The sequence below is a fragment of the Fukomys damarensis genome, unplaced genomic scaffold (assembly GCF_012274545.1).
Source record: "Fukomys damarensis isolate Sample0158 unplaced genomic scaffold, DMR_v1.0_HiC HiC_scaffold_23, whole genome shotgun sequence".
Classification (NCBI taxonomy): domain Eukaryota; kingdom Metazoa; phylum Chordata; class Mammalia; order Rodentia; family Bathyergidae; genus Fukomys; species Fukomys damarensis.
The window spans coordinates 26,682,196-26,707,737 of record NW_022900935.1 but is presented as its reverse complement, the minus strand read 5'-3'; the positions used below and the strand labels follow the sequence as shown (position 1 = coordinate 26,707,737).

Sequence of the window (25,542 nt, the reverse complement as noted above, 5' to 3'; positions counted from 1 at the left end):
ACAGGGGTGGTGGTGCATGCCTATAATCCTAGCACTTGAAAGGCTGGCGAAGGAGGATCCCTATAAGGCCAGTCTGGGCTGCATAGAGAGTTCAAGGCCAGCCTGAACTACATAGCAAGACCCTGTTTCAAAAAAATAAAAATAAAAAAGTTAAATTGATTATATTTTTATTTCTGCAAGTTCTGTATGTTGTTTGTGTATTTTGAAATTTGGTCTTTTTTCAGGTTGTTGTACATATATATTGGTTTCCTCTTATATTTCTTTAAACATTTAATCATATTCTGTGTTCAATGATGCTATTATCTGAAGTCCATAAACAGTATGGAAAGAAATTAATGTGAGTGTTTACTCAATATTTACAATAACCCATCAACCTCATCGCTTGTCAGTTCGTGTTCTCATTCATAAAGTTATGCAGGTGCCTGGAGGGTAACTACAGCTTCCGTCTCAGCTTATTGGCATTCCATTTCCTGATGGCGCTCTCTACCCCTTGCCTTTGACCCTGGAATTTCCTGAAAATCTTTCTGTACATTTTAAAAGTTGTGTTTTATTTTAGGTAGCATTTCATGACCTACGTGATAACTTCTGTTATCTTTCAGAAATCCAAAGCTTGTGGTGACTGAAAAAACCATCCGACTTGCTTACCGTCATGCTAAGCAAAATAAAAAAAATGTGCCATGTTTCTTGCTTGGTTCTCTCACAGTGGATGATGGTAATATACTTTAAAAAATTACTTGTGTGACTAGAATACAGCTTACATTTATTGATTGAGCCAGATCCTATCTATGCTTTGTACTAATTTTCTTTGTTGTATATCAGGGATATGAAGATGAGTAAAACTAACCATTACAGACTTCACAGTATAATTGATAGGTGGAAAGATATATAAACAAATCATTATTTAAAGTTAAATTTTAATAAATTACTGGTGTGAAAAAAGTACTTTGCTATAATGTAGCCTTGCTTGGTTTATGCTTTTTATTTGCATGCTATATAATCCTTGTTACTTTTGTTCTTCAGATGAAGAAGGTGTAACATTGACAGTAGATCGCTTTGATCCTGGTCGAGAAATACCTGGGTGCTTAGAAAGAACTCCTACTGCTTCTCTTCCTGGGGACTTTCTGATCCCCTGCAAAGTTCATACTCAAGGAGTTTGTTCAAGAGAAATGACAGTTGATAATGTAGATGACTTCAGTTCAACTTTTAAAGTGAGATTCATTTCAATTGTTATTCTTAATTCAAGAATCATGCTAAGTGTAGAATGCAGTACTTCAGTAAACCCATATTTGAGAACTATTTTTAATAATTTATCATTGAATTATTGTGGACTGAAATCTAATTAATGTGGCTTCTGAGGCAAAGGAAGGTAAAATAGACAGCATTCCAGAAAAGAGGCTTTAGATGTGCAGGAAACTTTAAGATGTGCAGGAAAGTTCAAAATGTGCTCCATGTAACGTGTGTAGTTTTTGCTACATTTGTGGGCTGTGACACTGGAATGTTAATTTGGTCAGATTATAGAGAGCTTTGTTTGTCTCACAGGCTAAGGAAAATAAACTGTCATATGGGCCATGCATTTATAAAAAAATTTCTGAAAAGAGAAGATAAACTGTCAAATCAGGAATAGTTGATCTGATGGAGCTGACTGGCTGAAGTCAGATCAGGCCATCACAGTAATCAGAGATATACTAGAGAGGAATTTCTTACACAGCAGTAGAGTGGTGACACTAAGACCAGAAAAGATACAGTGGGCATGAATAAGTGCAGGGGAAGAACTAACTTGAAATTTGGGGTAAAAAAGAATAATAAAGGAATGATCTTGAGATTCCCAGAGGCTGAGTCAATTGATTTATGTCCATATTTGTGTCTGTAATAAATATTTACTGGGGGTAACACTCCCTAATAAGATTTTGAAATGCTGGTAGGACAACTAAGAAACTATGTGATGGAGCTTGGAACAGAAGTCTTATTTGCTTTAATATAACTATTCGTTTAATCTTTTGATCACATGAAAAAATGAGAATTCAGATGTGATCAGAATTAATTTAATTTTATTAATGCAATATATATGTATATGAACCAGTATAAAACAAACTTTAAAGATGTGGAGACATTTCAAAGTTTTTAGATAATTGTATAATATTGATTCCTCAGGCTCTGCAGCACCATGTATGTAGCAAAGATTCCTTGGACTGTGGTAAACTGCTTTCTGTGCGAGCTCATATCACTTCCAAGGAGAGTTTGGACAGTGTGGATTTTGACTTGTATTGGGAAGCAATAACTCTGGCAAATAGCTTCAAATGTGCACCTGTGAAGCCCATCCCCATTATCCCAACAGCTCTGGCAAGAAATTTGAACAGTAATCTGAATATTTCTCAAGTTCAAAGTACCTATAAATATGGGTAAGTTAGTCTAAAAAAATATACATTTTTTTAAGTACCAGTGATCAAACTCAGGACCTGGTGCTTGCAAGGCAGGCAGTGGATTAGTCTAAAATTTTAAGAATTGATTGCATTAATATTTTTCTTAGGCTGTACAATAATTCGAAATAATTGTGCAGTTAGTTTACATGTCAGAGATCTGATAATTTAATCAGTGACCAGGGAAGGTTAAAAAAATAGTTGTTACTTTTCTATCTTTTTTTATCCTGGGAACTGAGCTCAAAGCCTTTTGCTTGCTAAGCACATGCTCTACACTGTGCTGCAATCTAAGTCTATTAATTTTTGCTGAATGAAGTTTTTTTTTCAAAGAATTGTATGCACAACCTTAGAAAAATATTGTTGATTTTAAAAATTATATTAAAATTGATTGTGGGGCTGGGGATATGATTCTGTGGTAGCACTTGCCTAGCGTACATGAGGCCCTGGTTTCGATCTTTAGCACTGCAAAAAAAAAAAAAAAAAAAAAAAAAAAAGGTAGATACTTTATGATTTGAAAATATAAGGAAAAATCACTTCTGCATTTTACCTATCGTACTTTACCTAGGTTTTAGGCCATTTTCTTTTTTTAATAATAAATTGAATCTTAAGAGAGCCTAGAGAATTTATGGTAGTTTTGCTTATTTATATGATTTATTATATACAGGTTGAGAAAGGGAATAATTAAATATTTGTAGTACTCTTGTCAAATTGTCAGCTACTTGAGGGTGGAGTTTCCTCACATAGCTGCAGCAGAATTCTCTTTAGTTTCTGATCACTTAGTTTCTTAGGAATTGTAAGTCAAAATGCATGCTTTCTAATCCTCATCTTCCTGAATCCTGAATCCGCATCTACTTTATTGTCTAATGAAATAGGTGAGGCAGTGTGAACACCCTGTGCTCTAAAAGTTTGAGAGAGGTAGCTCTGAGCATTACACTTCTGACTTCCTTTCCTGCTGATTCCACTCTAGCTCCTGTTAGGCCTCTAGAGTCAACAATATTTGCCAAGGTGTATTGAATTCCAGTTCTTTACCTCTAAAAGTGCTTCTTCAAAAGAGAATGAGTGCGGCGTTGGTGGTATAGTGGTGAGCATAGCTGCCTTCCAAAAGAGAATGAGAGAGAAGACATTGACAAAAAAGTCTCTGGAGTATAAAAAAAAAGGTCCCATTTTGAATCCCAGATTCTGACCAGAGTAGTCCTTGCTGGTTAGAGCAGAAAAAAGTATTATTCTGTTCCAAAATCTTGTAATATATTAATTTTACAAAAGTTTGAATTAAACATTTAACTCTTTTAGCATAAAAAAGTGCTTTTCAATGAGAACATGTTTTCTTGTTGTTTTGTTGTTAAAATTAACCAAAAAGTTAATTTATTTTCCTTCATACCATGCCTATTTAATCATGGAGCATGAATTTGTATTTCTTTCAATTATTCATCTATGATCCCCGGCATTCCTTTAGTAACCAGGATGTTTAGTATTCTATCCAATTGCCTGTTCCCCTTGCTGCTTCCTATCAACAATTATCTATTAAATTTGCTCCATTTGTTCTTCAACAACATTCGCTTATCCATTCTAATATTTATTGGGTCCATTATAGAATTGGTATTTGTGTTAGGAGTTAGAAAGAAATAACTTTTTAAAAAACATATTTGTTATCCATTAAATATATTAATTTCAAAACATACTGCACTACAAAAAACAACATGATGCGCTACAGTGGAAGCTTTGCTGGGAACACAGGAAGGTATGTCCAAATAGCCTGGGGAAATCAAAAGCCTACACCAATTCTTTTAAGGTATAGAAATAGGAATTTATTAGGTGGACAGGGCTGGCTGGCTGGCTTTCTTTGTTTCTTTCTCTCTGACTTTCTTTTCTCTAAGATAGGCTGTCATGTGTAGCCTAGGCTGGTGTGCATCTCAGTCCTCCTGCCTTAGCCTCCTGAATGCTGGGATTACAGGCATGTGCCACACATCTGGCTAGAGGGAGAGTTTTTTAAAGCAGGTTTGTCATTGTTGATATATAAATCTTAACTCAGGCTTACCCTTCTTGTTCCATGGTCTGATAAATTTATTGGTCATGTTTTAGGGTTATTAGAGCAATACGGCATCATAATGGTTCCATCTAGACAATATTATTAATGGCATTGTTCTTATTTCTGTAGTTTAACGATAAAATTAACTCAATAATTCTCCTGTGGGTTTTCATCTTCCCCTTTTGGGAGGCATGGCTGATGCATGTAAGGCAGGCTTCACCAAGCTATCTCCTCATCCACAGGTTTTTCATATTCTTAAAATTTGCTGTCACTTGTAAGTATAACAAAGTATAAATACAGTATAGTGTCCCTTTAGGGAAAGGCTTATAGAATATTAAATGTAGAGTATTTACATTTTATCATAATGTTATTTGATAATGATTAGACAAATGAGATGCAGAGGGTTGGTTATACCTTCTCTAACTCAGCCTCCTGAATGTGAAAAGTTACATTTGTTGGAGTATAGTGAAGTCACCTGGATACTTGCATACTTCAGAAACAATTCACTTTTCCTAGTATAACCTAATTGATTCTAAACTGTCTGCTTTAATGTTAACACTTTTGACAAAAGTAAGCTGTAAGTAAAGCTGAGGAATAAAAATATTTTTTAAACTCTTTAGGGACATTTTTAATAGTTTTAAGATACTAAATCTTTTTAATCTCTTCTTTCCAGAGTCTTCCTTCCATTGTATCAAATGTTTTGAACTATTTTCTTTGTGTTTAGTTGTGTGTGAGAGACAATGTTGATTTAAATTTTGTCCCTTACCTAAAATATGCTTAATAATTCAGATCACCTCTGTTAGGTTAAAATATATACTTTAAATTATTTTTACATAAATGTCTTCTCTTTAGATATCTTACCATGGATGAGACACGCAAATTGTTACTTTTGCTGGAATCTGATCCCAAGGTTTGTTCTCTACCATTAGTGGGAATGTAAGTATTGTATTATTTATGAAAACTTTTCAGCCAAATACATATACAAATACATAAAAAAGGCACATGAATTGTACCATGAGTATACAGATATTTATTTATTTATTATTTTGGTACCAGGGATCCAACTTGGGTCCTTGAGCTTGTATGGCAGGTGTTGGAACCACTGAGCTAAATCCCCGTCCCTTTTTTTTTGAGACAGGGTCTCACTATGTAGTTGAGACTGACCTGGAACTCACTATGTAGCCCAGGCTGGTCTCAAACTCATGGCCATCCTCCTGCCTCACACTCCCGAGTTCTGGGATTACAGTCATGAGCCTCCACACCTGGCCTTATTTTTTTATTTTAATAGTAGAATCAGCTAAAATAAGTTTTTTTTTTCCCAGTCATAGGGAAAATTCCAATGTATACAACAGATAAAATCGAATTCTTGTTGAAGTTGAAGACTGAGAGCCCTATTTCTTCAATTTTCTCTTCTCCCTGTCCTTAAGGGCTCAAAAAAAATACTGTTAAAATCCAAGACAGTTTTGCAGAAATTCCTTTTCATTTTAATAGCTTTATTTTTGAGTTAATGATATTTAGACAGATTATTCAGAAATTTATGTTCATTTGGTATTTGTTGAGTGCTTTCCATGTGTTTTTGGTACTGTTAGGATTTAAAGCTCCTTAAGGAGTTTATAACCAAAAGTGAGGCAATAAAATACTCAAATAGTCATATACAGAAAAATAAATAATGAAGTATATGGTTTACTGTGAAATGAACAGTAAAGGCAGTGAACACTACTAGTATTTCTAAGAGAGAAGTGATAGGAGCATTTTCTTACAGATGGCAAACTCAAGCTGGACTTTTAATTATTTAGTAGTAGAAGAAAGGATTGATAAGAAATGGAATCCATGTGAGAGACTGGCATGCACCGAGTTAATGATAATGCAGACATGTTCTCTAGACCAAGAAATCTACTTGTAGTCTATGCCATAGTTCTGGTTGGCTATAAGTTATTGATGCCTAGGTGAACATTGAATAAGAATCTTGCACTTCAGACAACCTATCAAGTCCATAGGATACCTACAGCATTCACCCTTTTAATTCTCTATAAAAGACTTTTAGACTATAAACTTCATTCTCTGCCAGTTCAGCTCATTCTTCCTAGCACAAGCTGATTCATTCTGGAACCTTGCTTTCACCTCCGTGAACTATTTTCTTGCCCTCATCTCAAATGAAAAGATTGGAAATAAATAAATGTGTGTCTGTTCTTTTTCTCTCTATATGCAGATGTGATATATTCATGTGTATATCTATATACAATATTTTCCCTCTAGATTGTCAGTATGATCTATGTTCATAGATTTCTTAAGTTTGTATGTTTTTCAGGTCTTTTTGTGGTTGTTTGAGGCCCTGGGAGTTGAACCCAGGGCCTCATGCATGCTAGGTAAACACTCTACCACTGATCTATGTCCTCAGCCCTTTGTGAGACTTTTTTTTTTTTTTTTTTTTTGGTACCGGAGGTTGAACTCAGGACCTTGTACTTGGGAGGTAGGCGTGGTGTCATTGAGCTAAATCCCTGGCCCTTTGTGAGACTTTTAATGTATTACTGGTATTTTAGTTACTTTTCTTGTTCTTTACACAAAATCCCTGATACCCAAAGTTAAAGGAAGAAAGATTTATTTCAGCTCACAGTTTATAGAGGTTTTAGTCCATAGTCGCTGGGCTCCAATGCAGGGCCATATGGCAGAGGGGCATCACAGAGGAGAAACGGTCTATGGCAAAGCAGGGCAGGCAGAAGGCAGCCAGCAGTGAAGTGGCAAACAGCAAGTGATGTCAGCAGCTCTCTTTGTGTCCCTTATATTCTGTCAGGTTAATTAGCTACTCAGAGGTGGGTAGCACTCACACCCAGGGTGAGGCATCTTTAATCCTAGCATTGCACCATTAATCCCTGCATCACAAATCCTAGATCCAGCCACCTCCAAAAAGCCTCACCTGTGACCGAATGAAGCTTTGGGGGGACATTAGATATAAGCCATAACAAATGGTAAATCTCAAAAATTGGCCATATTGCCTTGAGAAGGAAACAGTCCAAAGAATGCTAATTTTTTGATGACTATAGACTTTAATTTCTATTTTTTCTTTTAGTTGGCTGTCTGGAATTCTATATATCTACAGTCCTCAGGTATGGGCTTGCTGCTTGCGATATATGTTCAGTTCTTCTATTCAAGAAAGGCAAGTGATATTTTATTCTGTACTATTTTAGTTTGGTCTTTACCCCCCATTTATATTTTCTTGGTCTCATTTAAAATTCATGAAGCATTTTAACGTTTTATACTACTTACAAAGACACACCTTAAGAAAAACAAACCTTATATAAATGGAAATAAAGCCAAACAAAAATGGTGAGGTGATAGAGTACCTGGAAATGTCACAGGATCCACTTGACTAACCACAGAACTGTAAACAACACACATTTTTTTAAGATGAAAGAAACCTTTTAAAGATCATCTGTAGTAGTGTTTTATTTTATAAAATACAGAGATTAACTTTCAGTGAAATGACTGAAAATGAGTTTGAATTTGTGTAAGCTTTTTGTCAAAATACATGAGAATAACAAAGGATGAAAGGTTTGTTTTGACTCAGTTTCAGAGGTTTCAAGTCCACAGTCGGGGGCTCCATTGCTTTTAGTCCCGTGGTAAGACACAAACGCGGAAGAGCAAAACTGCTCACCTCATGGTAGTAAAGAAGCAGAGAGTAAAAAAGCCGGAGAGGAAGAGGCTGGGGACAAGATATAGACCCCAAAGGCATGCACTCTACCCTACTTCCTTCAGTGAGCCCCCATCTCCTCTAAGGTTCAATTACTTCCCAGTAATGCCATCAGATTATGAACTCATCAGTGTACTAATCCACTAATGAAATTAGAACCCTTGTGATTCTGTCACTTTTGAGAAGCCCCACCTCTGATTTCATGACACTTTTGGACCCAAGCCATAACAATGTGTTGCCTTACAAATGTATACAAACCTACCACTCGTACATTAAAAAACATTTGAAAAAAGATGTTTAATTTTCTTCCTGGAACTAAAACATAAACATTAGAAGTAATAGTTGGGGAAACTATTTCTAGTTTCAACTCGTTTGATTTTATTTTAATTTTATACATAATGCTATTACTTGCTTTTTACCTTTTTTATCTACTAAATGAGATGTGTTTTTGTCTCCATTAAATGGCTGTAAAGTACATTAAAAATAACTTTCATTGAAAAGGCACTACAGTGCATGGCAATAAGTTAGACACACCTAAAGATACACAATAAAAGTAAATCTCTTCATTTCCACAGACCCATTCTCAGAGGCAGTCATTGAACTGTGTTTTGCTTTTCCTTTTGTGGAAACAGTACATACACAAGTACCACTTTCCCTCACAAATGGAAGCATGCCATTCTTTTCTTATATCACCTTTTTCTTTATATTATACTTTGCAGGTCAGTGTAGCTTCACATATACAGATTTAATGCACACATTTTACAACTGAATGGTATACATTATAAACTAAAACCTAGTCCTTTTGCACTTACGGGTAATAATAGATTGAATATTTTATGCATACCTCTTTGTGTGCATATACAGTACTAATACATTTGTAGGATAATTTTCAGAAAGTGCCCCCCCCAAATGGTAAGTAATTTTAAATTTCGGTGTTAAAAAACTATCAATTCATAATCTGTACAACAGTGTATAAGTTCACATGTTTTTTTCACTCCCTGATACTCGAAGCAAATATTTACTGAGTACCTTTTATATACCAAGCACAGTTCATGATATTGGGATTAAATAGTAAACAAAGTACAGATCTTACAGAGATAGGTACTAACCAGAATAGGAAAGATAAATACTATTTTTAAAAGTGGTGAGCTGTGAACCAATAGAAAGCCAGGCAGGACAGGAGGATGTGCAAATGAAAGCAGTAAGTAAAAAGATGTATTGTTATTGTGGAACTGGGGCTTGTCCTTGTTGCCCAGACTAGTTTCAAACTTCTGAACTCAGGTGATTCTCCTACTTAGGCTCCCAAATAGCTGGGAGTATGAATGCATGTCATTGTGCCAGCAAGAGCTGCAGTTTTGAATAACGGGTCAAATCTTTTTTGCCCATAGGCTTTGCCAAAGAAGCGGTTTTTTTAATCTTTATTTTTTTAATTAGTACTTATTTGTCACATTAATTTGATCACATTAATCATAGGGAATTTGTACCTGCACATAATACATATCTTGATTCTTCTTCCCCCACCCCATTCCCCTGCCCTCCTTTCAACCCTTCTTTCCCTTCCCATCTACAAAAGCTTTGTTTCCATTTTTTCCTTGTATTTTCTTTTCCCTTCCTTCCCTTCCCTTTCTCGCCTCCCTTGTTCCCCTTTCCACTTGAACGTGTTCTTTGTGCTTCCCAGTATCTATCCTCTGTGATGCTCATATATCCTTAAGGTTTCTCACACGAGAGAATGCATTATTTAAACGTGTGTCTCATTTATTTCACTCAAGATTATGGCCTCCAGGTGCATCCATTTTCCTACTGATGACTCAAGTTTGTCCTTTATGGCAGACTAGTACTCCACATTTTCTTTATTCATTCATCTATTGATGGGTATATGAGCTGTTTCCAAGATTTAGCTATTATAAATTGTGCTGCTTTCAACACGCGTATTCATATATCACTGTGGTTTGATGCTTTTAACTGTTGTAGGAAGGGGAGCAGCTAGGTCAAATGGAACCTCTAGTTTTTGTTTTGTTTTGTTTTGTTTTGTTTTTGAGGAATCTCCATACTGCTTTCTATAGTGGTTGCACCAGTTTACACTCCCACCGGTAATGAAGAAGGGTTCCTTTTCCCCCACAGTCTTGCCAGCCTTTGCTATTGGTTGATTTCTTGATAGCCATTCTTTCTAGAATATAAGATGGAATCTCAGTGTTTTAATTTGCGTCTCTTGAATAACCAATGATGTTGGGCCTTTTTTCATACATTTATTTGCTGTTTGTACTTCTTCATATAAGAAATCTCTCTTCATTTCAGATACTCAGTTTTGGATTGGGTCTTTAAGTTTTGGGGGTTCTGGTTTTTGTTTTTGTTTTTGTTTTTTTTAGTTCTTTATATATTCTAGATGTTAGTCCTTTGAGGAGTAGCTGGTAAAGTTTTTTGCTCATTTTGTATGTTCTTTCTTCACTTTGTTGGTGATTTCTTTTGCTGTGTAAAAGCTTTTGAATCTGATGTGATCCCAGTTGTTGATCCTTTGTAATATATCTATCCTGTGTGATTGGAGTTTTGTTTAGTCTTTGCCTACACCTGTGTCTACAAGAGTTTTACCTATTCTATCATCCAGCAATTGCTTGTTTTAAAATTTAGATCTTTGAAGCAGAAGCATTGTTAAAGTCTCTTACCACTACTTTCCTGCTAAACCAGTGTTCTAACTCCCCTGAGCAGCTGCAGAAGCTCTTCATTGGAGGACCAACATTTGAAACCACTGATGCGAGTCTGAAAAGCTATTTGGAGCAATAGGGAACACTCAGGATGGTGGTAATAAGAAATCCAAACACCAAGCACTTCAGGGGCTTTGCTTTTGGTGACGATGATTTTGCTCATGGAGGATAATGGTGTGGTGGCTTTGGTGACAGATGTGGTGGTGAATACAGTGGCAGTAGGGATGGCTACACTGGTAACGATGTAAGCACTTTTGGTAGTGTTAGAAGCTCCAGTGCTTTTGACAATTACAAATCTACAGATTTTGGACCCATGAGGAGAGGAAGGAACCTCTCTTTAGAAGCTCTGCTCCCTATGATGCTGGAGGCCAATTCTTTGCCAAGCCACAAAACCAAGGTGACTGTGGCACTTCCAACAGCAGCCACTAACTATGGTAGTGTCAGAAATACTGGCAGAAAACGGCTTAGCAGGAAAAGAGATCCAAAGGAATAACAGGGTCACAATAGATGTGTGAATTTAGCCAAGCACAGTTGTAGCAGGGCCTACCTGTGACAAACACTTGTCTTAGACAATATTCATGTATATGAGCAAAAAACTCAAGGACTATATTTGTGGCTAATAGTATAAAAGGTTATTTTAGTTCCGTGGAAATGATAAAGCATTCAAACCAAGGGTTCCGATTGCCTTTTTTTCTTGCTCCTATAATGTTGAATGCTAAATTTGATGATGTGATTATGATGTGGAATACATGTGTCTTTTAAAAAAAAAAACAAAAAAACGAGGTGGTCAGGGAAGACAAGGAAAAAGCTGTGTTGCTTTCTGAGGTAATGCCTCAGGCATAGGATACAGTAACTACAAAGGCCCTGGGTAAAAGATGACTTTTAATTTGATGGAACTGCAAGATCCTTTGTAGAGAAGGGAAGAGAGGCAGGTGAGTTGAGAAAGGAAGGAACTGTTAGGACTCTCCCAATGTTTTATACTCCTGGGAACTATTCTTATCTTTTCCATTTGCTCTTGGATTGTGCTGCTTTTTGGGGGGGTACCTGGAATTGAACTTGGGACCTTGAGCTTGCAAGGCAAGAGGCAGCATCACTGAGCTAAATCCCCAACCCTGTGCTTCGTTTTCATATTAATTTGTAAGGTCTCTCTTTCCTTCTCCCTTTTCCACTCTCCCTTCTTCCTCTCTTCTCTCCCATCCCCCCTTCTCCCCTCTTTTTTCTCTTGCTATATAAAATACAGACTACATATTAATATATAATAATATATGTAAAAATCTCAAAAATTTCCTTGATTGCTGTTTTATTTACTTTTTGTTAACAGTATTTTTTTCCAGACCTTATTTTTTGTCCCTGGGAATCCAACCCAGGGCCTCATTCATTCCAGGCAAGGATTCTACCACTGAGCTATGTGCCCAGCACCAGAATTTTTTAAAAATTAATTTTATTGGTACATTTTATATTTATTTATGTGTGTGTGTGTGTGTGTGTGTGTGTGTGTAAAACAGTCATCACATGGAATATGAATATAGCTTTATTTTTCCCCCTTTCCACACCCTCTCTTTATCCCTCTTCCCCTCCTTATTTAAAAAGCTCTGTTGCCATTTTTTCCTTCAGTTTGCTTTTTCCCTTTTCCTTTCCTTCATTTTCCCCTCTGCCCTCTCTAGTTCTCCTTCCCATTGGAACATTTTCTTCCTATTTCACAATATCTGTTATGCATTTTACACTGTTGGTTTCCCACACCAGAGAAACTGCAATATTTGAACATATGTGTCCAATTTATTTATAGTCTCAAGGTGCATCCATTTACCTAGGAATGTCTCAAGTTTATCCTTTATGGCAGAGTAGTACTCCACTATATAAAAAGCATATCTTAGCTTTTTTTCTTTTTGGTACACTTGCAGTAGATTTTTTTTTTAAATTTTTTTTAAATTTTTTTTTTTTTTTGTACTGGGGATTGAACTCAGTACTTTGTGCCTGCAAAGCAGGCAGCAGAACCACTGAGCTAAATCCCTGGCCCTGCAGTAGAATTTTTTAAAGTTATATTTACCTTTTTTCTATCTTGCTTAGAATATATTTGCCTATTCTAGGACTTTTTTTTAAGACAGGGTCTCATTGTGTAGTTGAGACTGACCTGGAACTCACTATGTAGCCTGGGCTGGTCTCGAACTCATAGCGGTCCTCCTGCCTCATCCTCCCAAAGGGTGGGATTACAGGCATGCGCCACCATGCCTGGTTTAGGACTATTATTTTTAAATGTCTGATATCTTCAGATGCTTTCATAGTTCTACTTTTACATTTTATTTTGCCTTTGCAATAGAATTAGTTTTATTTGTAATAAAACAAATGTTAGTTTTTCATTCTTTTCTATAATTAGTATAGTTAGATGTTATCTCTCATGTGCATGCGTGTGCACATACACACACACAGTTTTTGAAACAAGATCTAACTCACTAAGTTGCCCAGTCTGCGGTCAAACTTACAACCCTCCTGCCTCAGCCTCTCACAGTACTAGGATTACAGGTAAACATCACCACATGTGTCTTCAGTTAAGTTGTGTTATCAATTACTGATTTGGGGCTAAGTTTTGAGAGTAAATACCTAGTAAAATTAATTTTGAAGCATTCTTGTTGTCTTCTCTTTTTTTTTGGTACTGGGGATCGAACTTGGACCCTTGTGCTTGTGAGGCAGTTGAAGCACTCTTATTCTGTGTTCCATCTGAAGTATTCATTAGGCAATTTCTTTGATAGCAGAATTCTTAATTATTGCCATAATTTAAGTTGGTATGTGGGTAGTATAATGAACCAAAGTTCTCTATAATTCAACTTTTGTGTGTGTGGTACCAGGGATTGAACTTGGGACCTTGTGCTTGCTAGGCAGGATGTAGAACCACTGAGCTAAATCCCTGGCCCATATAATTCAACTTTTATAAATAGTACATAACTACTAAAAGTATTTTTAGACAGTCAATTTTGGTTTTTGTAGTTCTAAGGACTTTTTTCTTTTGTATGCATAGTATTGGAGATAAATCCAGAGCCTTTGCACTGAGCTATATCCCCAACCCTTTTGTCAATTTTTAGTTTTGAGATGAGGTCTTGCTAAGTTGCCCAGACTGGGCTCATACTTGTAGTCATCTTGCCTCCGCCTTCCAGAGTTCTGGGATTACAGGCATATGGTACCATGCCTGGCTTTCAATGACTCTTGGTGACTTTACAAATAAACATTCAGAAATATTTGTTCAATCATTTAGGATATAATAAAAATGTTAATTTTGCCAGTGTTAATAGTAGTGAAATATAGTAAACAATTTATTTTTAAAAGTCTTTGAGAACTGATAATGGCACAAGTATAAAATGAAATACTAGGCAGTCACTAAAAAAATAAGATCTGAGTATAATAAAGAATAGTGACAAGGATAGAGATATGATAGCTTGTCATAAAAATAGCAGTTGCAAACAACAAGGTCTAAGGAAAAATTCTGGGAGACATTATTTTGAGATTTTCTTCGTTACTTTTCTTGTTGCTGAAACAAAATACCTGACACCCAGAGTTAAGGGTGGAAAGGTTTATTTGGCTCACGGTTTGCAGAGGTTTCAGTCCATAATTGGCTGGGTCCAAGTCAGGGTGGCATGGCAGATGAGCATTGCAGAGGAGAGATAGTTCATGGTGGGGAGAAGGTAGCAAAGTAAGCAAGCAAACAAGCAAAGGACCTTAACAGCTTCTTTCTGCCCATTTTATACTCTGTCTAGGCTACCAGGTTTGGGGTGGTGCCAAACCAATCAGTGGACTTATTTAGTAATCATGTACCCTTAATCCCAGTATCACACACTGTAAATTCTAAGGCCATCTCTGAAAATCCCCCACCTATGACTGCATGAGGGTTTGGGGGGACATCTAGACACAAGCCATAACAGAAATGGAGTCACACTATGTTTCTCTGGTGATTCTCAAAGTCTTGGGCTCAAGTGGTCCTCCTGCCTCAGCCTTCTAGGAATACAGAAGTGAGCCACTGTGCCTGAACTCTAAAAGTATATATACTAACCTGGAGATTGGGGTGGAATAGTTTTCACTTTGTTTATTCCTGTTTTATGTGATGGCTTTTATAAGGTATATATTTCATAATAAGTATACTTTAATTAAAAATATGAATATAAAAAATAAATTTGCTCCTAATTTTCTTTTAATCATTGTATTCTTATTCTGTTAACTAGATTGGGAAACTTCCCTGGGGGGGAGGGTTGAGTATAATCTTGTTATCTTCATTAAATTTTAATTAAATGGCATTTTTTTTGTCTAGGGTTTTTTCAGAATCTGGAAATTTCATCATAGTTCTCTATTCCTTGACACATAAGGAACCAGAGTTTTATGAATGCCACCCTTGTGATGACAGGATAGCTGATCTTCAATTTCGCTTACTAACCAGCAAGGAAACGTTGCATCTTTTCAGTGTAAGTGATTTGATTGCCCAGTACATTAATAAATATTTCTTCTATTTTGGCAGTTTAAACCTGATGGCATTTACCCTTTAAAATGGTAATTCAAACTATTGGACTTTATTTATCATCAGTCTCACTAAATATTAACTTTATTCATTTATGATTAATTTTTGTTTAATGAGTCCTAGGCCATATCTCCAGAACCAAATTATAATAGGATTCAAAGGTTATCCACCAACCAACTTGACTGTACTTTTCTAAACTTTGAGGAATCTGTCAGTCGTTAATATGTTCTATCATTATGTACTACTGAGAATTAATTTTGTGATTTTTATGTTTTGGTAATTTAAAAAATATTTAGATATAACAAATTAAATATATACATATGATTTTCACACTTAAAATTCAATATTTATATAATATAATCCAAAGAGTGGGAATAAATTGTTGCTATAGCTAATAAACTACATAAAAATGCACCTAGGTGAAGACCACCAAAAAAGTAGATCTTTAAAACTGTAAATGTCATCATATAAAAACTAAAGGCCACTGTTTTTAAACAAAAATATTTACTACCTCTAAACAACCATGTGTTTCCCTTCAAATCTGTGTTGTCTTTTGAGACAGGGTCTCTTTTTGTAGTTCAGACTGACCCTGAACTCACTATGTAGCCCAGGCTGGCCTTGAACTTGTGATCTTCCTGCCTCAGCCTCCCAAGAGGTGGAATTACAGGCATGTGCCACCACACCCACCTCCCCTCAGATCTTGTTTTATATTTTGATTTAATTTTTAAGTTATATACGTCCATGAATATATTTTTTATATTTTAATTATAATCATCTTAAATTGGATCTAATAATTTATTTCTGTTTTACAGATATATATCATTTATCTTTTATTTAGATGGCATCCTCAGTTCATAATTGTATTCACTAAATCTCTGGTCACCAAGTAATACAGGTGACTAAATTTTCACTTTTATTTATAAAACAGAGAAGTGGGGAAGTGAACATTTAATAAAAGAAAGTTTAAGAACTGAGAAGTACCCCATTTCCAGTGTTTTGGAGCTATTTTTAATCTAAACAGAATTCTCTCGTATTTTTATTTGAGTCAAATTTCAATTTATAACCTACTTCATTTCAGAATGTTCAACCTTCTGACAAAAATCCGATCCGTTTTGAACTAAGTTCAGAAAGCCAAGATGCAGAAACTGAGTTTTTCAGCAAAATTTCTAAGAGTCTTTCAGTTAAGAGGTAAAAAGATAACTTTTAATTATCATCTGTACTTTCTGTTATAGTCATTAGTTTTTTTATGAATAATTAAAGTGACTTCAATTATTTCTAATTAAACTCTGAAAATCTTATATACCATAGTTGTCTTTCCATTAAATGAATTCCTTCATAGTCCTAGGCAACTGGATTATAATTTTAGTAAAAGATGGGTATAATTTTTATTGGAGTTGATTTATTATGTAGGAAAACAAAAAAAAAATGACAATACTTGTGACATTGCCTAGGAAGTAGGATGCTGTTGTGTGATGCCCTTTTTTTTGGTACCGGGGATCAAACTTGAGTCCTTGAGCTTGCAAAGCAGGCACCAGAACCACTAAACTAAATCCCTGTCCCCCTAGTGCCTTTTGTTTATTCTTCCTTTCCTTTTAATTTTAGACCTGGGCCTATCAGATAAACTACTGTAAAAATAACTACTAAAAAAAGATAGTTTGTTTAAAAACTTCTAAAACAAACATCCTTGGAAAGGTTAAATAAGGGCTTATGATTTCTTAGGTCATTCTATCTTGCCTTTTATGGTAAAGAGGATGCTCCCTTGTATTATTCAGGGTTCTCTAGAGAAACAGAAACAGTACGATGTGTATATATGCAGTCAGATGTTTGTTTTAAGGGACTGACTCCTGTAATTATGGAGGTTTGACAAGTCCAACCCCTGCAGGGCAGGCTAGTAGGATGGAGAACCAGGCAAGAGATGCAGTTTGAGACCAGAGGCCATCTACTGGCAGAATTCCCTGTCCTTCCATGGAAGTCAGTCTTTTTGTTAAGGCGTTCTGCTGCTAGGATAAGGCCACCTGTATTATGGGGAGTACTGCTTTACTCAGTCTAATAATGATTTAAATGTGGAACTCATTGAAAAAAATACCTCCACAGAAACATCTAAAATATTTTTACTGTAAACCTAGTCACACTGACACATAAAATTAACCATCTCATCTCTAATATAGCTTTTTCACTGTATTCTACTGTGTGCCAGGTAATGTGCTGTGGATGTGGCAGTATACCAGATGGATACATAGTCTTTCCCTCATGGGATTTATAGTTTGGTGATAGAGTGTTGTCTATATTATTTAATGAGTCCATTGATTTGGAAACTTAGTTAAAAGCTGCTATCAAATGCTGGTTTCTTAAAGAAAAGAATGTTAGTTTATTCTTTGACTCTTTAGAAAGTATTGTTATTTTTAATTCATCCTGGTAGTTAACTTTACTGTTTCCCAGCTTCTTGACTAATATAAGCCTCTCTCTTATCCCCTTTAATTTAATACTGTGTGTTTAGACAGTAATAATACTGCATGAGATCAGCATTTAAGAGGCTGAGGCAGGAGGATCACCATGAGTTCAAGGCCAGCCTGGGCTACATAGGGAGATCCTGTCTCAAAAATTAAAAAAGAAGAAAACAAATTTCATTTGAAACAAGCAGATGTAAAGTAGCTTTTCATTATTGATTATTGGAATCTATCTTTTTGAGAAAATAACGTGTGTGTGTTGCTTGGGATTGAACTCACAGCCTCGTACGTGGTAAGCAAGTGTTCTACTACTGAGTTACACACCCAGCCTTGATTTGTTTTTTAATATGGAATGATTCATCTGCCCTAACACTTGATTCTTTAGGTGGAAATTAACTATGGTACATGTTTCAAATAAATGGCAACTATGCCAACTCTTTAGAGAGGCAGTATAACAAAAATAATCGTGAGCTCAGGTTATGGTACAGACATATCTGTGGTCAAGCCTGGTTCTAAACATCAGCATTCCATTTGTAAAATGAAACTACAAGTGCATCTCTGTTAGTTTCTTACTGCTACTGTAATAAATTACCACACACGTAGTACCTTCCAAAAGCACAGTTATCTTAGAGTTGTGGAGGCTGGAAGTTCAAAATAGGTGTTTGAGAAGCCTGTGTTTCTTTTTTAGACTCTAGGGATAATCTGTTTTATGTCCTTTTCCAGCTTCTGGATACCACCTGTGTTCCTTGTCACATAACTGCTTATTCCATTTTCAAAGCCAATAGCATAGCATCTTCCTGTTTCCCTTCCCTCCCTGCCAGGCTTCCATCCTCACATTGCTTTCTCTGAGTCTAATCCTCTTACCTCCCTCTACAAGGACCCCTGTTATACTGGGCTCACCTGGTTAATCCAAAAGTAATCTCCCCACCTGATCCTTAATTTGATCTTACCTGAAAACTTCCATTTACAATATTCAGAAGTACCAGGGATTAGAAAGATGTCCGCAGGATGCCCTGTCCTTTGGACATACTAAATTATCCTTGACAGAGTAGATCATTGAAAACTATACTTTCTAATGGCTTTTTAGGAACTCCTTAATTGCCTTGAATCTAAAGGTTTTATTAAAAATTTTCTTGAATGTTTTTGGAAAAGGCAAATTAGGGAAACTTTTATAATTTCTTTATTAATGTTGTTGAAACCCTGCTTGTTTTCAACTCTGACCAAAGCTTTAGTCAAGATCAGTCATTTTAGAGTTCAGCAAAATGTTTCTTGCTTAAAGAGCTGGTACTATAAAGTTTTTCCTTTTTTCCCTGGGGTGCTAAAAAAGGTAGGAAATGAATTTGATCATTGTGTCAGCAATTTGTGTGTGTATGATAAATAAATATGTAGTTGATATTAATTCTGTGCCACAACTCGTGCATAAAAATGTTTTTTTTGTTGTTGTTTTTTTTTTTTTTTTGTTTTTTTTTTTTTTTTGTTTTTTTTTTTTTTTTGTTTTTTTTTTTTTTTTGTTTTTTTTTTTTTTTTGTTTTTTTTTTTTTTTTGTTTTTTTTTTTTTTTTGTTTTTTTTTTTTTTTTTTTTTTTTTTGGTACTGGGGATCGAACTTGGGTCCTTGCACTTGCAATGCAGGCACCAGAACCACTGAGCTAAATCCCTGGCCCTATAATTTGTTTTTGTGATTGGATGTACTTGAACTGAATCAAATTTCCCTGTAAGGCCAACATTGAATTTGATTCAGTTCTTGTCCAATTTGGTTTGCGACCAGAACTGTGGAAAGAATTAAGTTTGTGAACTGAGAGGTACCACTGCATTTTTAATCCTTATTCTTTTACTGGGTTGAAGAAACCAAATTTCGGTGAATTCATGGTCCTTTTTTCCCTTTCCTATGGGGTTATATGTAATGTAATGGCGTGCCAGTACTGGTAACAAGTGGTGACCTGATTCTCATCCATTGGTGCCGCTGTCTGCTAAGATATTTTCATGTGCACCTGATCGTTGCCAGGTTTGTACATGTTCCTGCTGCAATCCCTTTGACCCTATTGAGGTCGCTAGCTCATGTCATGTGTGTGTTGCACTAAGCATGGGATATCATTCTGTATTACACAAGTTCTTGGATGCTGGAGAGCTTTGTGGAGCAGAACAGTTCCATCTGCTTAAACACACCTTGCAGATATTCTCATTTGCTTCATTGTCATACCCTGCACAGAAAGATCTTTCTTTAAGTCTACTTTGAGCTTGCTTGTTGATTTGTTGTCCTTCTGCTAGAAGAATTCAACTTGGCTAAAACAAGATGCAGGATACTTTCTTAGGAACCTCATTAATTCTAAGTTTATTTGGTTTAGGATGCAAAAAATCATGTATGTAGTATTTCAAATCTTTAGTCTTAAACTCTAATTTCAATTTTTGAAATTCTGTACTGACTAACTTTCTGTATTCTGCTAGAATATGCCATCTGTGATACAAGACTACAGCTAACTAAAAAGGAGGTGATACCTCAATGTCTCAAAGTGTTTTCCCACCACAGATACAAAAATAAAAATGTTATTTTTCAATCATTTTTCTTTTTAATACAATGAGCATTTAATGCAGTATTTAATACTATTGATGTACATGTCTGTTGCCAGGTTATAAATGTTTTTATATTACATACCAAGTCTTATTTCTACATTCCTCAATATGTCTGAGAAAGAACTCAGGGCCTGTTGATTTATCATGACATTAACATTATAGGGTTAAACTTGTCATGTTCGGGCAAACAGGATAGTTAAATAATCGTAAATGTGAGGAGGCCAGTTTTTCTGGTCAGCTAACATTGATTGAAAAAACCTAAATCTGTGGTTGTCAGATATGACTTAAAAGATTCAGGTATTTCTTATCAAGGGACTTTATTCCATTTCAAATAGGAAGAAGGAAAAAAATCCTAGATTGTTTAAAGATTTTTCTTGTCTCCCCTTCTACTCTTTAGATTTTCCCAAAAGTTAATTCCTGGGGAAATACCAATAAGTAATCCTGACCCTGGTGTTGAAGATGAAGACTTTTCTCCAAGACCGATTCCTAGTCCTCATCCAGTGAGCCAGAAGGTATCACTGAACTCACTTCTGTGAATTCGCTTCTGTGGTTAGAGACCTGAAAGTCTCTTCATGTTAAAGCACTAAACAGTACCTAGAACTTGTTTAAGTATTATTCTAGCTCCCTAAATCTATTTGGTTTTATCTATATAGAGATGTATATAAGGTGTGATTGAAAAACAGTAGATTTTTAAATTTTTATTACAATAGAAGACATTGCCATTAATCTCCCTCAAACTATTCCCCCTCACTTCAACCAAGCTTATACTATTTTTGCCACTTTTTTTTTTTTTTTTTTTTTTTTTTTTTGTGGAGACAGTCGTGCTATGCAGCTCAGGCTGGCCTTGAACTCACTGTGTAGTCCAGTCTGGCTTCAGACTCAATGGAGATCCTCCTGCCTCATCCTCCCAAGTGCTGAAATTACAACCACGCTAAGTGGCCTTTACCACTTTCTGAAGCAGTTCAGGAAGTCTTCTTTCATGTCTTTTTAGTTAATTGTTGTGGTTTCCTTGATGTCCTGGTCATTTTGACTTTGGAAAAGAACTAGAAGTCTAATGGTGCCAAGATGCTACTAAATAACGTGGACAAGGGCGCACCGTAGTGTTTTTATGATGCTGCCTTTATACTGAATGGCACTCAACAGCAGCATTCACCCATATATGTGATCATACCTCATGAAGATACCCAAAGAAAACTTCCAGAATTGTTTTAGAAAGTGGCACTAGGATAAAATAATTGTGTTCAAAGCAAGGAGGAGTGAGGGAATATTTTCAAGGAGGATTAATAGCAACATGTAATAAACTTTTATTTAAACATTTACTGTATATTTTGATCACTTCATAATCTTCACAGATACATATAATTGTTATTACGTGTAATAATATATGTTCACATATGTATAATATATACATAATTAGCACATATACTTACTCCCAGAAAAAAATTGGCCTAGATTGGTTAAGATACCTGCTCAAGGTCACTCAACTTGTCAGTAGTAAAGTTGGGATTCTAATTCAGGAGGTTTGGTTCTGGAATCTGAGCTTCCCACAACCCAATAAAATCAGCAATCTGTATACTCACCAAACCTTGACATTGGTTTTTGTCACTATATTCTGAGAAAACATTCTGTTTGCATTCAGAAGTCATTTGCTAAAACCTGTCATAATTTTGGTGGGGGGTAAACGGGGATTGAACTCAGGACCTTGTGCTTGCAAGGCAAGCGCCATACCACTGAGCTAAATCCCCAGCCCTGTCATAATTTTTTGATTGCTGCCAGCCAGTGGGTTATTTTAGAATTGTTGTTTATCTTTTTTTTTTTTCTTTTTATTGAGTTTATTGGTACAATCTAAGTATACAATACAGTTACATTCATCATTGGGATCTTGCACCTTTACATGACAGGTCTTGGTTCTCATTTTTTCCCCTTGTCCCTGACCTCCCTTCACCCCACCCCCATATACAAACACTTTATTTCCATTTTTTCATTTTCTCATATTTTTTTCTTTTCCCTTGTTCCCTTTCCCCTACCCTTCCCACTTTCCCTACACCTTTAGGGAATTGTTGTTTATCTTAATTGAACTAGTTACTTCAGAAGAAAAAGGAACGGAAAAGATTTTTTTTAATTAATATCAAAGTATAACAAATTCACTGGGGGGGGAGTGTTTTGTTTACACTTTTCTGTTCTCTTCCATCTCTTAATTGATTTCAGTAGAAATAACAGAGTTAACTTCACTTAGTAACAAAATATTTTGAAATATTGGGAGGTTACCTTGTTATTTAAGATACATAAACATTTACAATTAGATCTGCTGAAGCTGTCTGCCTGTTACAACTTTTCAGAGTGTAAAAACTATTTTCTGTGTTTATGTGTTCTGTGACCTAAGCAATGTTCATCAGTTATCCAACAAAAGTAATTCTATTATTAAATGAGTTTGGGAGATGCTTAACTATATTCTTTGAGGGCAAAGCCTTGTTTATTTTCTCACAGTTGTGCTTTTACCTACGGTCATAGAAGAGTTGCCAAGAAAATACATTGATGGTCTAAATAATGAATAATTTTTAATTCATAATTGAGTGTTACTTTGGAAACCTGGTCTAAGGAAAGAAAGCAAGGCATATCTCTCTCCCAAAAGTTTCTTCTTTCTTTCTCATTTATAGATTTCTAAGATCCAGCCATCAGTTCCTGAACTTTCACTTGTATTCGATGGCAATTTCAAAGAATCAAATCATCTGTCTAACACATTGGCTTTGGTGAATACTGAAAATCCTCCTTTGTTGACCAGCCATTCTGAACACTTGAAGCCCTTGCAACCTGAGTTACATGACGAGAAATCCAGCCCAGAAACTGAGGCTGCACAGATACCAAATCAGTTAACCCAGGATACTGCTTCTTTGAAGCACTATAAAGTAAAACAGCCATCTACCTGTAAGAAAGGGAGCTCCTATTTGGGGAATGATATTGTTAAACCATGTCCTCTTAATGTGCTACCCCCTGATGTATCTGAGAAGCTTCAGGCGGTTGTTGCTGGAAATGTCCAAAAAGAAGAGTGCCCTGGAAGACCCTCTACATTTGAGTCTAGGCAGTCTTTTCTTGCTTCACAGTCCTACCCACACAATTTTGTTTTTTCACCCTGTCAATCAGGAAGACCAGTGGAACTTCAGATACCTCCTCCACCGCTGCCATCTTACTCCACGAATGTTTGCCGCTGTTGTCAGCATCACAGTCATATTCAACCTAGCCCCATAAATTCTTGGAAAGGGATAAATACATTAGGGCCTGTTCAAGATTTCCAGTCGGAAGCACTTCAGAAGCATTCATTATTTCACCCAAGTGGATGTCCAGCTCTGTACCATAATGCATTCTGTTCTTCAAGTAGTCCTCTAGGCTTGAGACCTCAGGGAGGCATGGACAACAGTAGAGAAACATCACCTGTGGTCAGGCCGTCCCATCTGGACTCGTGTAACCCACACCCTTGTGCGTTGTGTACACACACACCCACGACTGGGTCAGATAACGGAATGATGGGATTATCTCCAGATGCTTATCGATTCGTCACAGAGCAAGACAGACAGCTGAGACTACTTCAGGCGCAGGTTTGCTTGGAACTTGCTTAGTTTTACTAAATTTTTGGTGTTAATATGGCTTTTTTTTTTTCTTTTTTTAAAATTGAGTTTATTGTTACGTATTAGGTTACAGTACAGTTACATTCATTATTGGGATCTTGCACCTTTACATGACAGGTCTTGGTTCTCATTTTTTCCCCTTGTCCCTGCCTTCCCTTCACCCCCTCCTCCCCTCCCCATTTACAAACATTTTATTTCCATTTTTTCATTTTCTCACATTTTTTTTCTTTTCCCTTATTACCTTTCCCCTACCCTTCCCACTTTCCCTACACCTTTAGCACTTTTCTTCCTATTTCACATTGTCAATTATCTCATTAGGATCTTATGTACTATTATAGCTTTTCACACCACAGAAACTATTTGGTATTTATACGTCTGGCTTATTTATTTCACTTAAGAGTATATCCTCAATATGTTTGTAATAGCTAAAACTTGAAAACAGCCCATTTGCCCATCAGTTGGAAACTGGATAAAGAAGATGTGGTTTTCTATAAAATGGAATACTACTCAGCCATAAAGAATGAGAATCTTAGGGCCGGGCTCAGCGGTTCAGTGGCCTGCCTCCTGAGTTCAGTCCCGGGTACCAAAAAAAAAAAAAAAGAATGAGAAATTAGATGCATTCATAGGAAAATAGATACTTATTAATATGGTTTCTTAAAAACTGGAAACATGCCGGGTATGGTGGCACATGTGTAATCCCAGCACTCTGGGAAGCTGAGGCACAAGGATCACAAGTTTAAGCCCAGTTTGATTCTAGCAACTTAGTGAGACCCTGTCTCAAAATGAAAAAGGACCAAGGATTTAGCTCAGTGGCATTGTGCCTCTCTCAGGCACAAGGTCCTGAATTCATTTCCTGGTACCAAAAAGAAAAAAATAGGTTTTGGCATGTAGGTCAGTGCAAAGGCCCTGGGATCAATACCCAGTACCAAAACAACAAAAACTGTGAATGTCATCACTTATGTTTTACAGAATTGTAGAATGACAGACAGCTATAAAGATATAGAAGAAAATACATTTTTATAGCATACTGACTAATTTTAGGCCCTTAAAGTATATCTTATTGAATGCTGCTTATATGATCTTCCTAAACCTCACTCTTCTGTAAAATCGGAGAGATAATCTATAGATTTATAGGTTGAATGAATTTACATAGGGCACACTAGGGCTTATGCCTGTAATCTCTTCGAGGCTGAGGCAGAAGGATCACAAGTTTGAGTCTTGCCTGGGTAACTTAGGGAGGCTCTGTCTCAAAATTTAAAAATGAAAAAAGATAGGGATATAAATTAGTGTGAAGGCCCTGAGTTCAATCCCCAGTGCCACCAAAGAAAAAAAAAGGTTAAATGAGTTGATTAAAAAGAGCTTTGTGTAGGACTGCTCTAAGTTAGAACTTATTCATCTTTTTTAATGACTCACAACAACCTTAATGTTAGGTGATACTGAAACTCATTGGAATTAAGTAACTTTCCCAAAAGGTAGCAGAGTACATTTTGTTTGTTTGGTTTTAGTTTTATTTTTTATTTTGAGACAGTTTCTTGCTATATAGTTCAGGCTGGCCTTCAACTCACTATGTAGCCC

The 25,542-nt window shown here is 36.0% G+C and overlaps 1 protein-coding gene across 2 annotated transcripts in view; it reads left to right on the top strand.

Annotated features, from left to right (window-relative positions):
* The window catches only part of Stil (STIL centriolar assembly protein), a 60,267-nt gene that overhangs the window by 9,879 nt on the left and 24,846 nt on the right, over positions 1-25,542 (top strand). For both annotated transcript variants that reach the window (XM_010610261.2, XM_010610260.2), the window contains exons 4-12: positions 600-712; positions 1,021-1,208; positions 2,152-2,399; positions 5,296-5,379; positions 7,511-7,597; positions 15,125-15,275; positions 16,407-16,516; positions 20,742-20,856; positions 23,002-23,937. In XM_010610261.2, the coding sequence (XP_010608563.1) occupies positions 600-712; positions 1,021-1,208; positions 2,152-2,399; positions 5,296-5,379; positions 7,511-7,597; positions 15,125-15,275; positions 16,407-16,516; positions 20,742-20,856; positions 23,002-23,937 (2,032 nt within the window). The remainder of the gene's footprint in view (positions 1-599; positions 713-1,020; positions 1,209-2,151; positions 2,400-5,295; positions 5,380-7,510; positions 7,598-15,124; positions 15,276-16,406; positions 16,517-20,741; positions 20,857-23,001; positions 23,938-25,542) is intronic.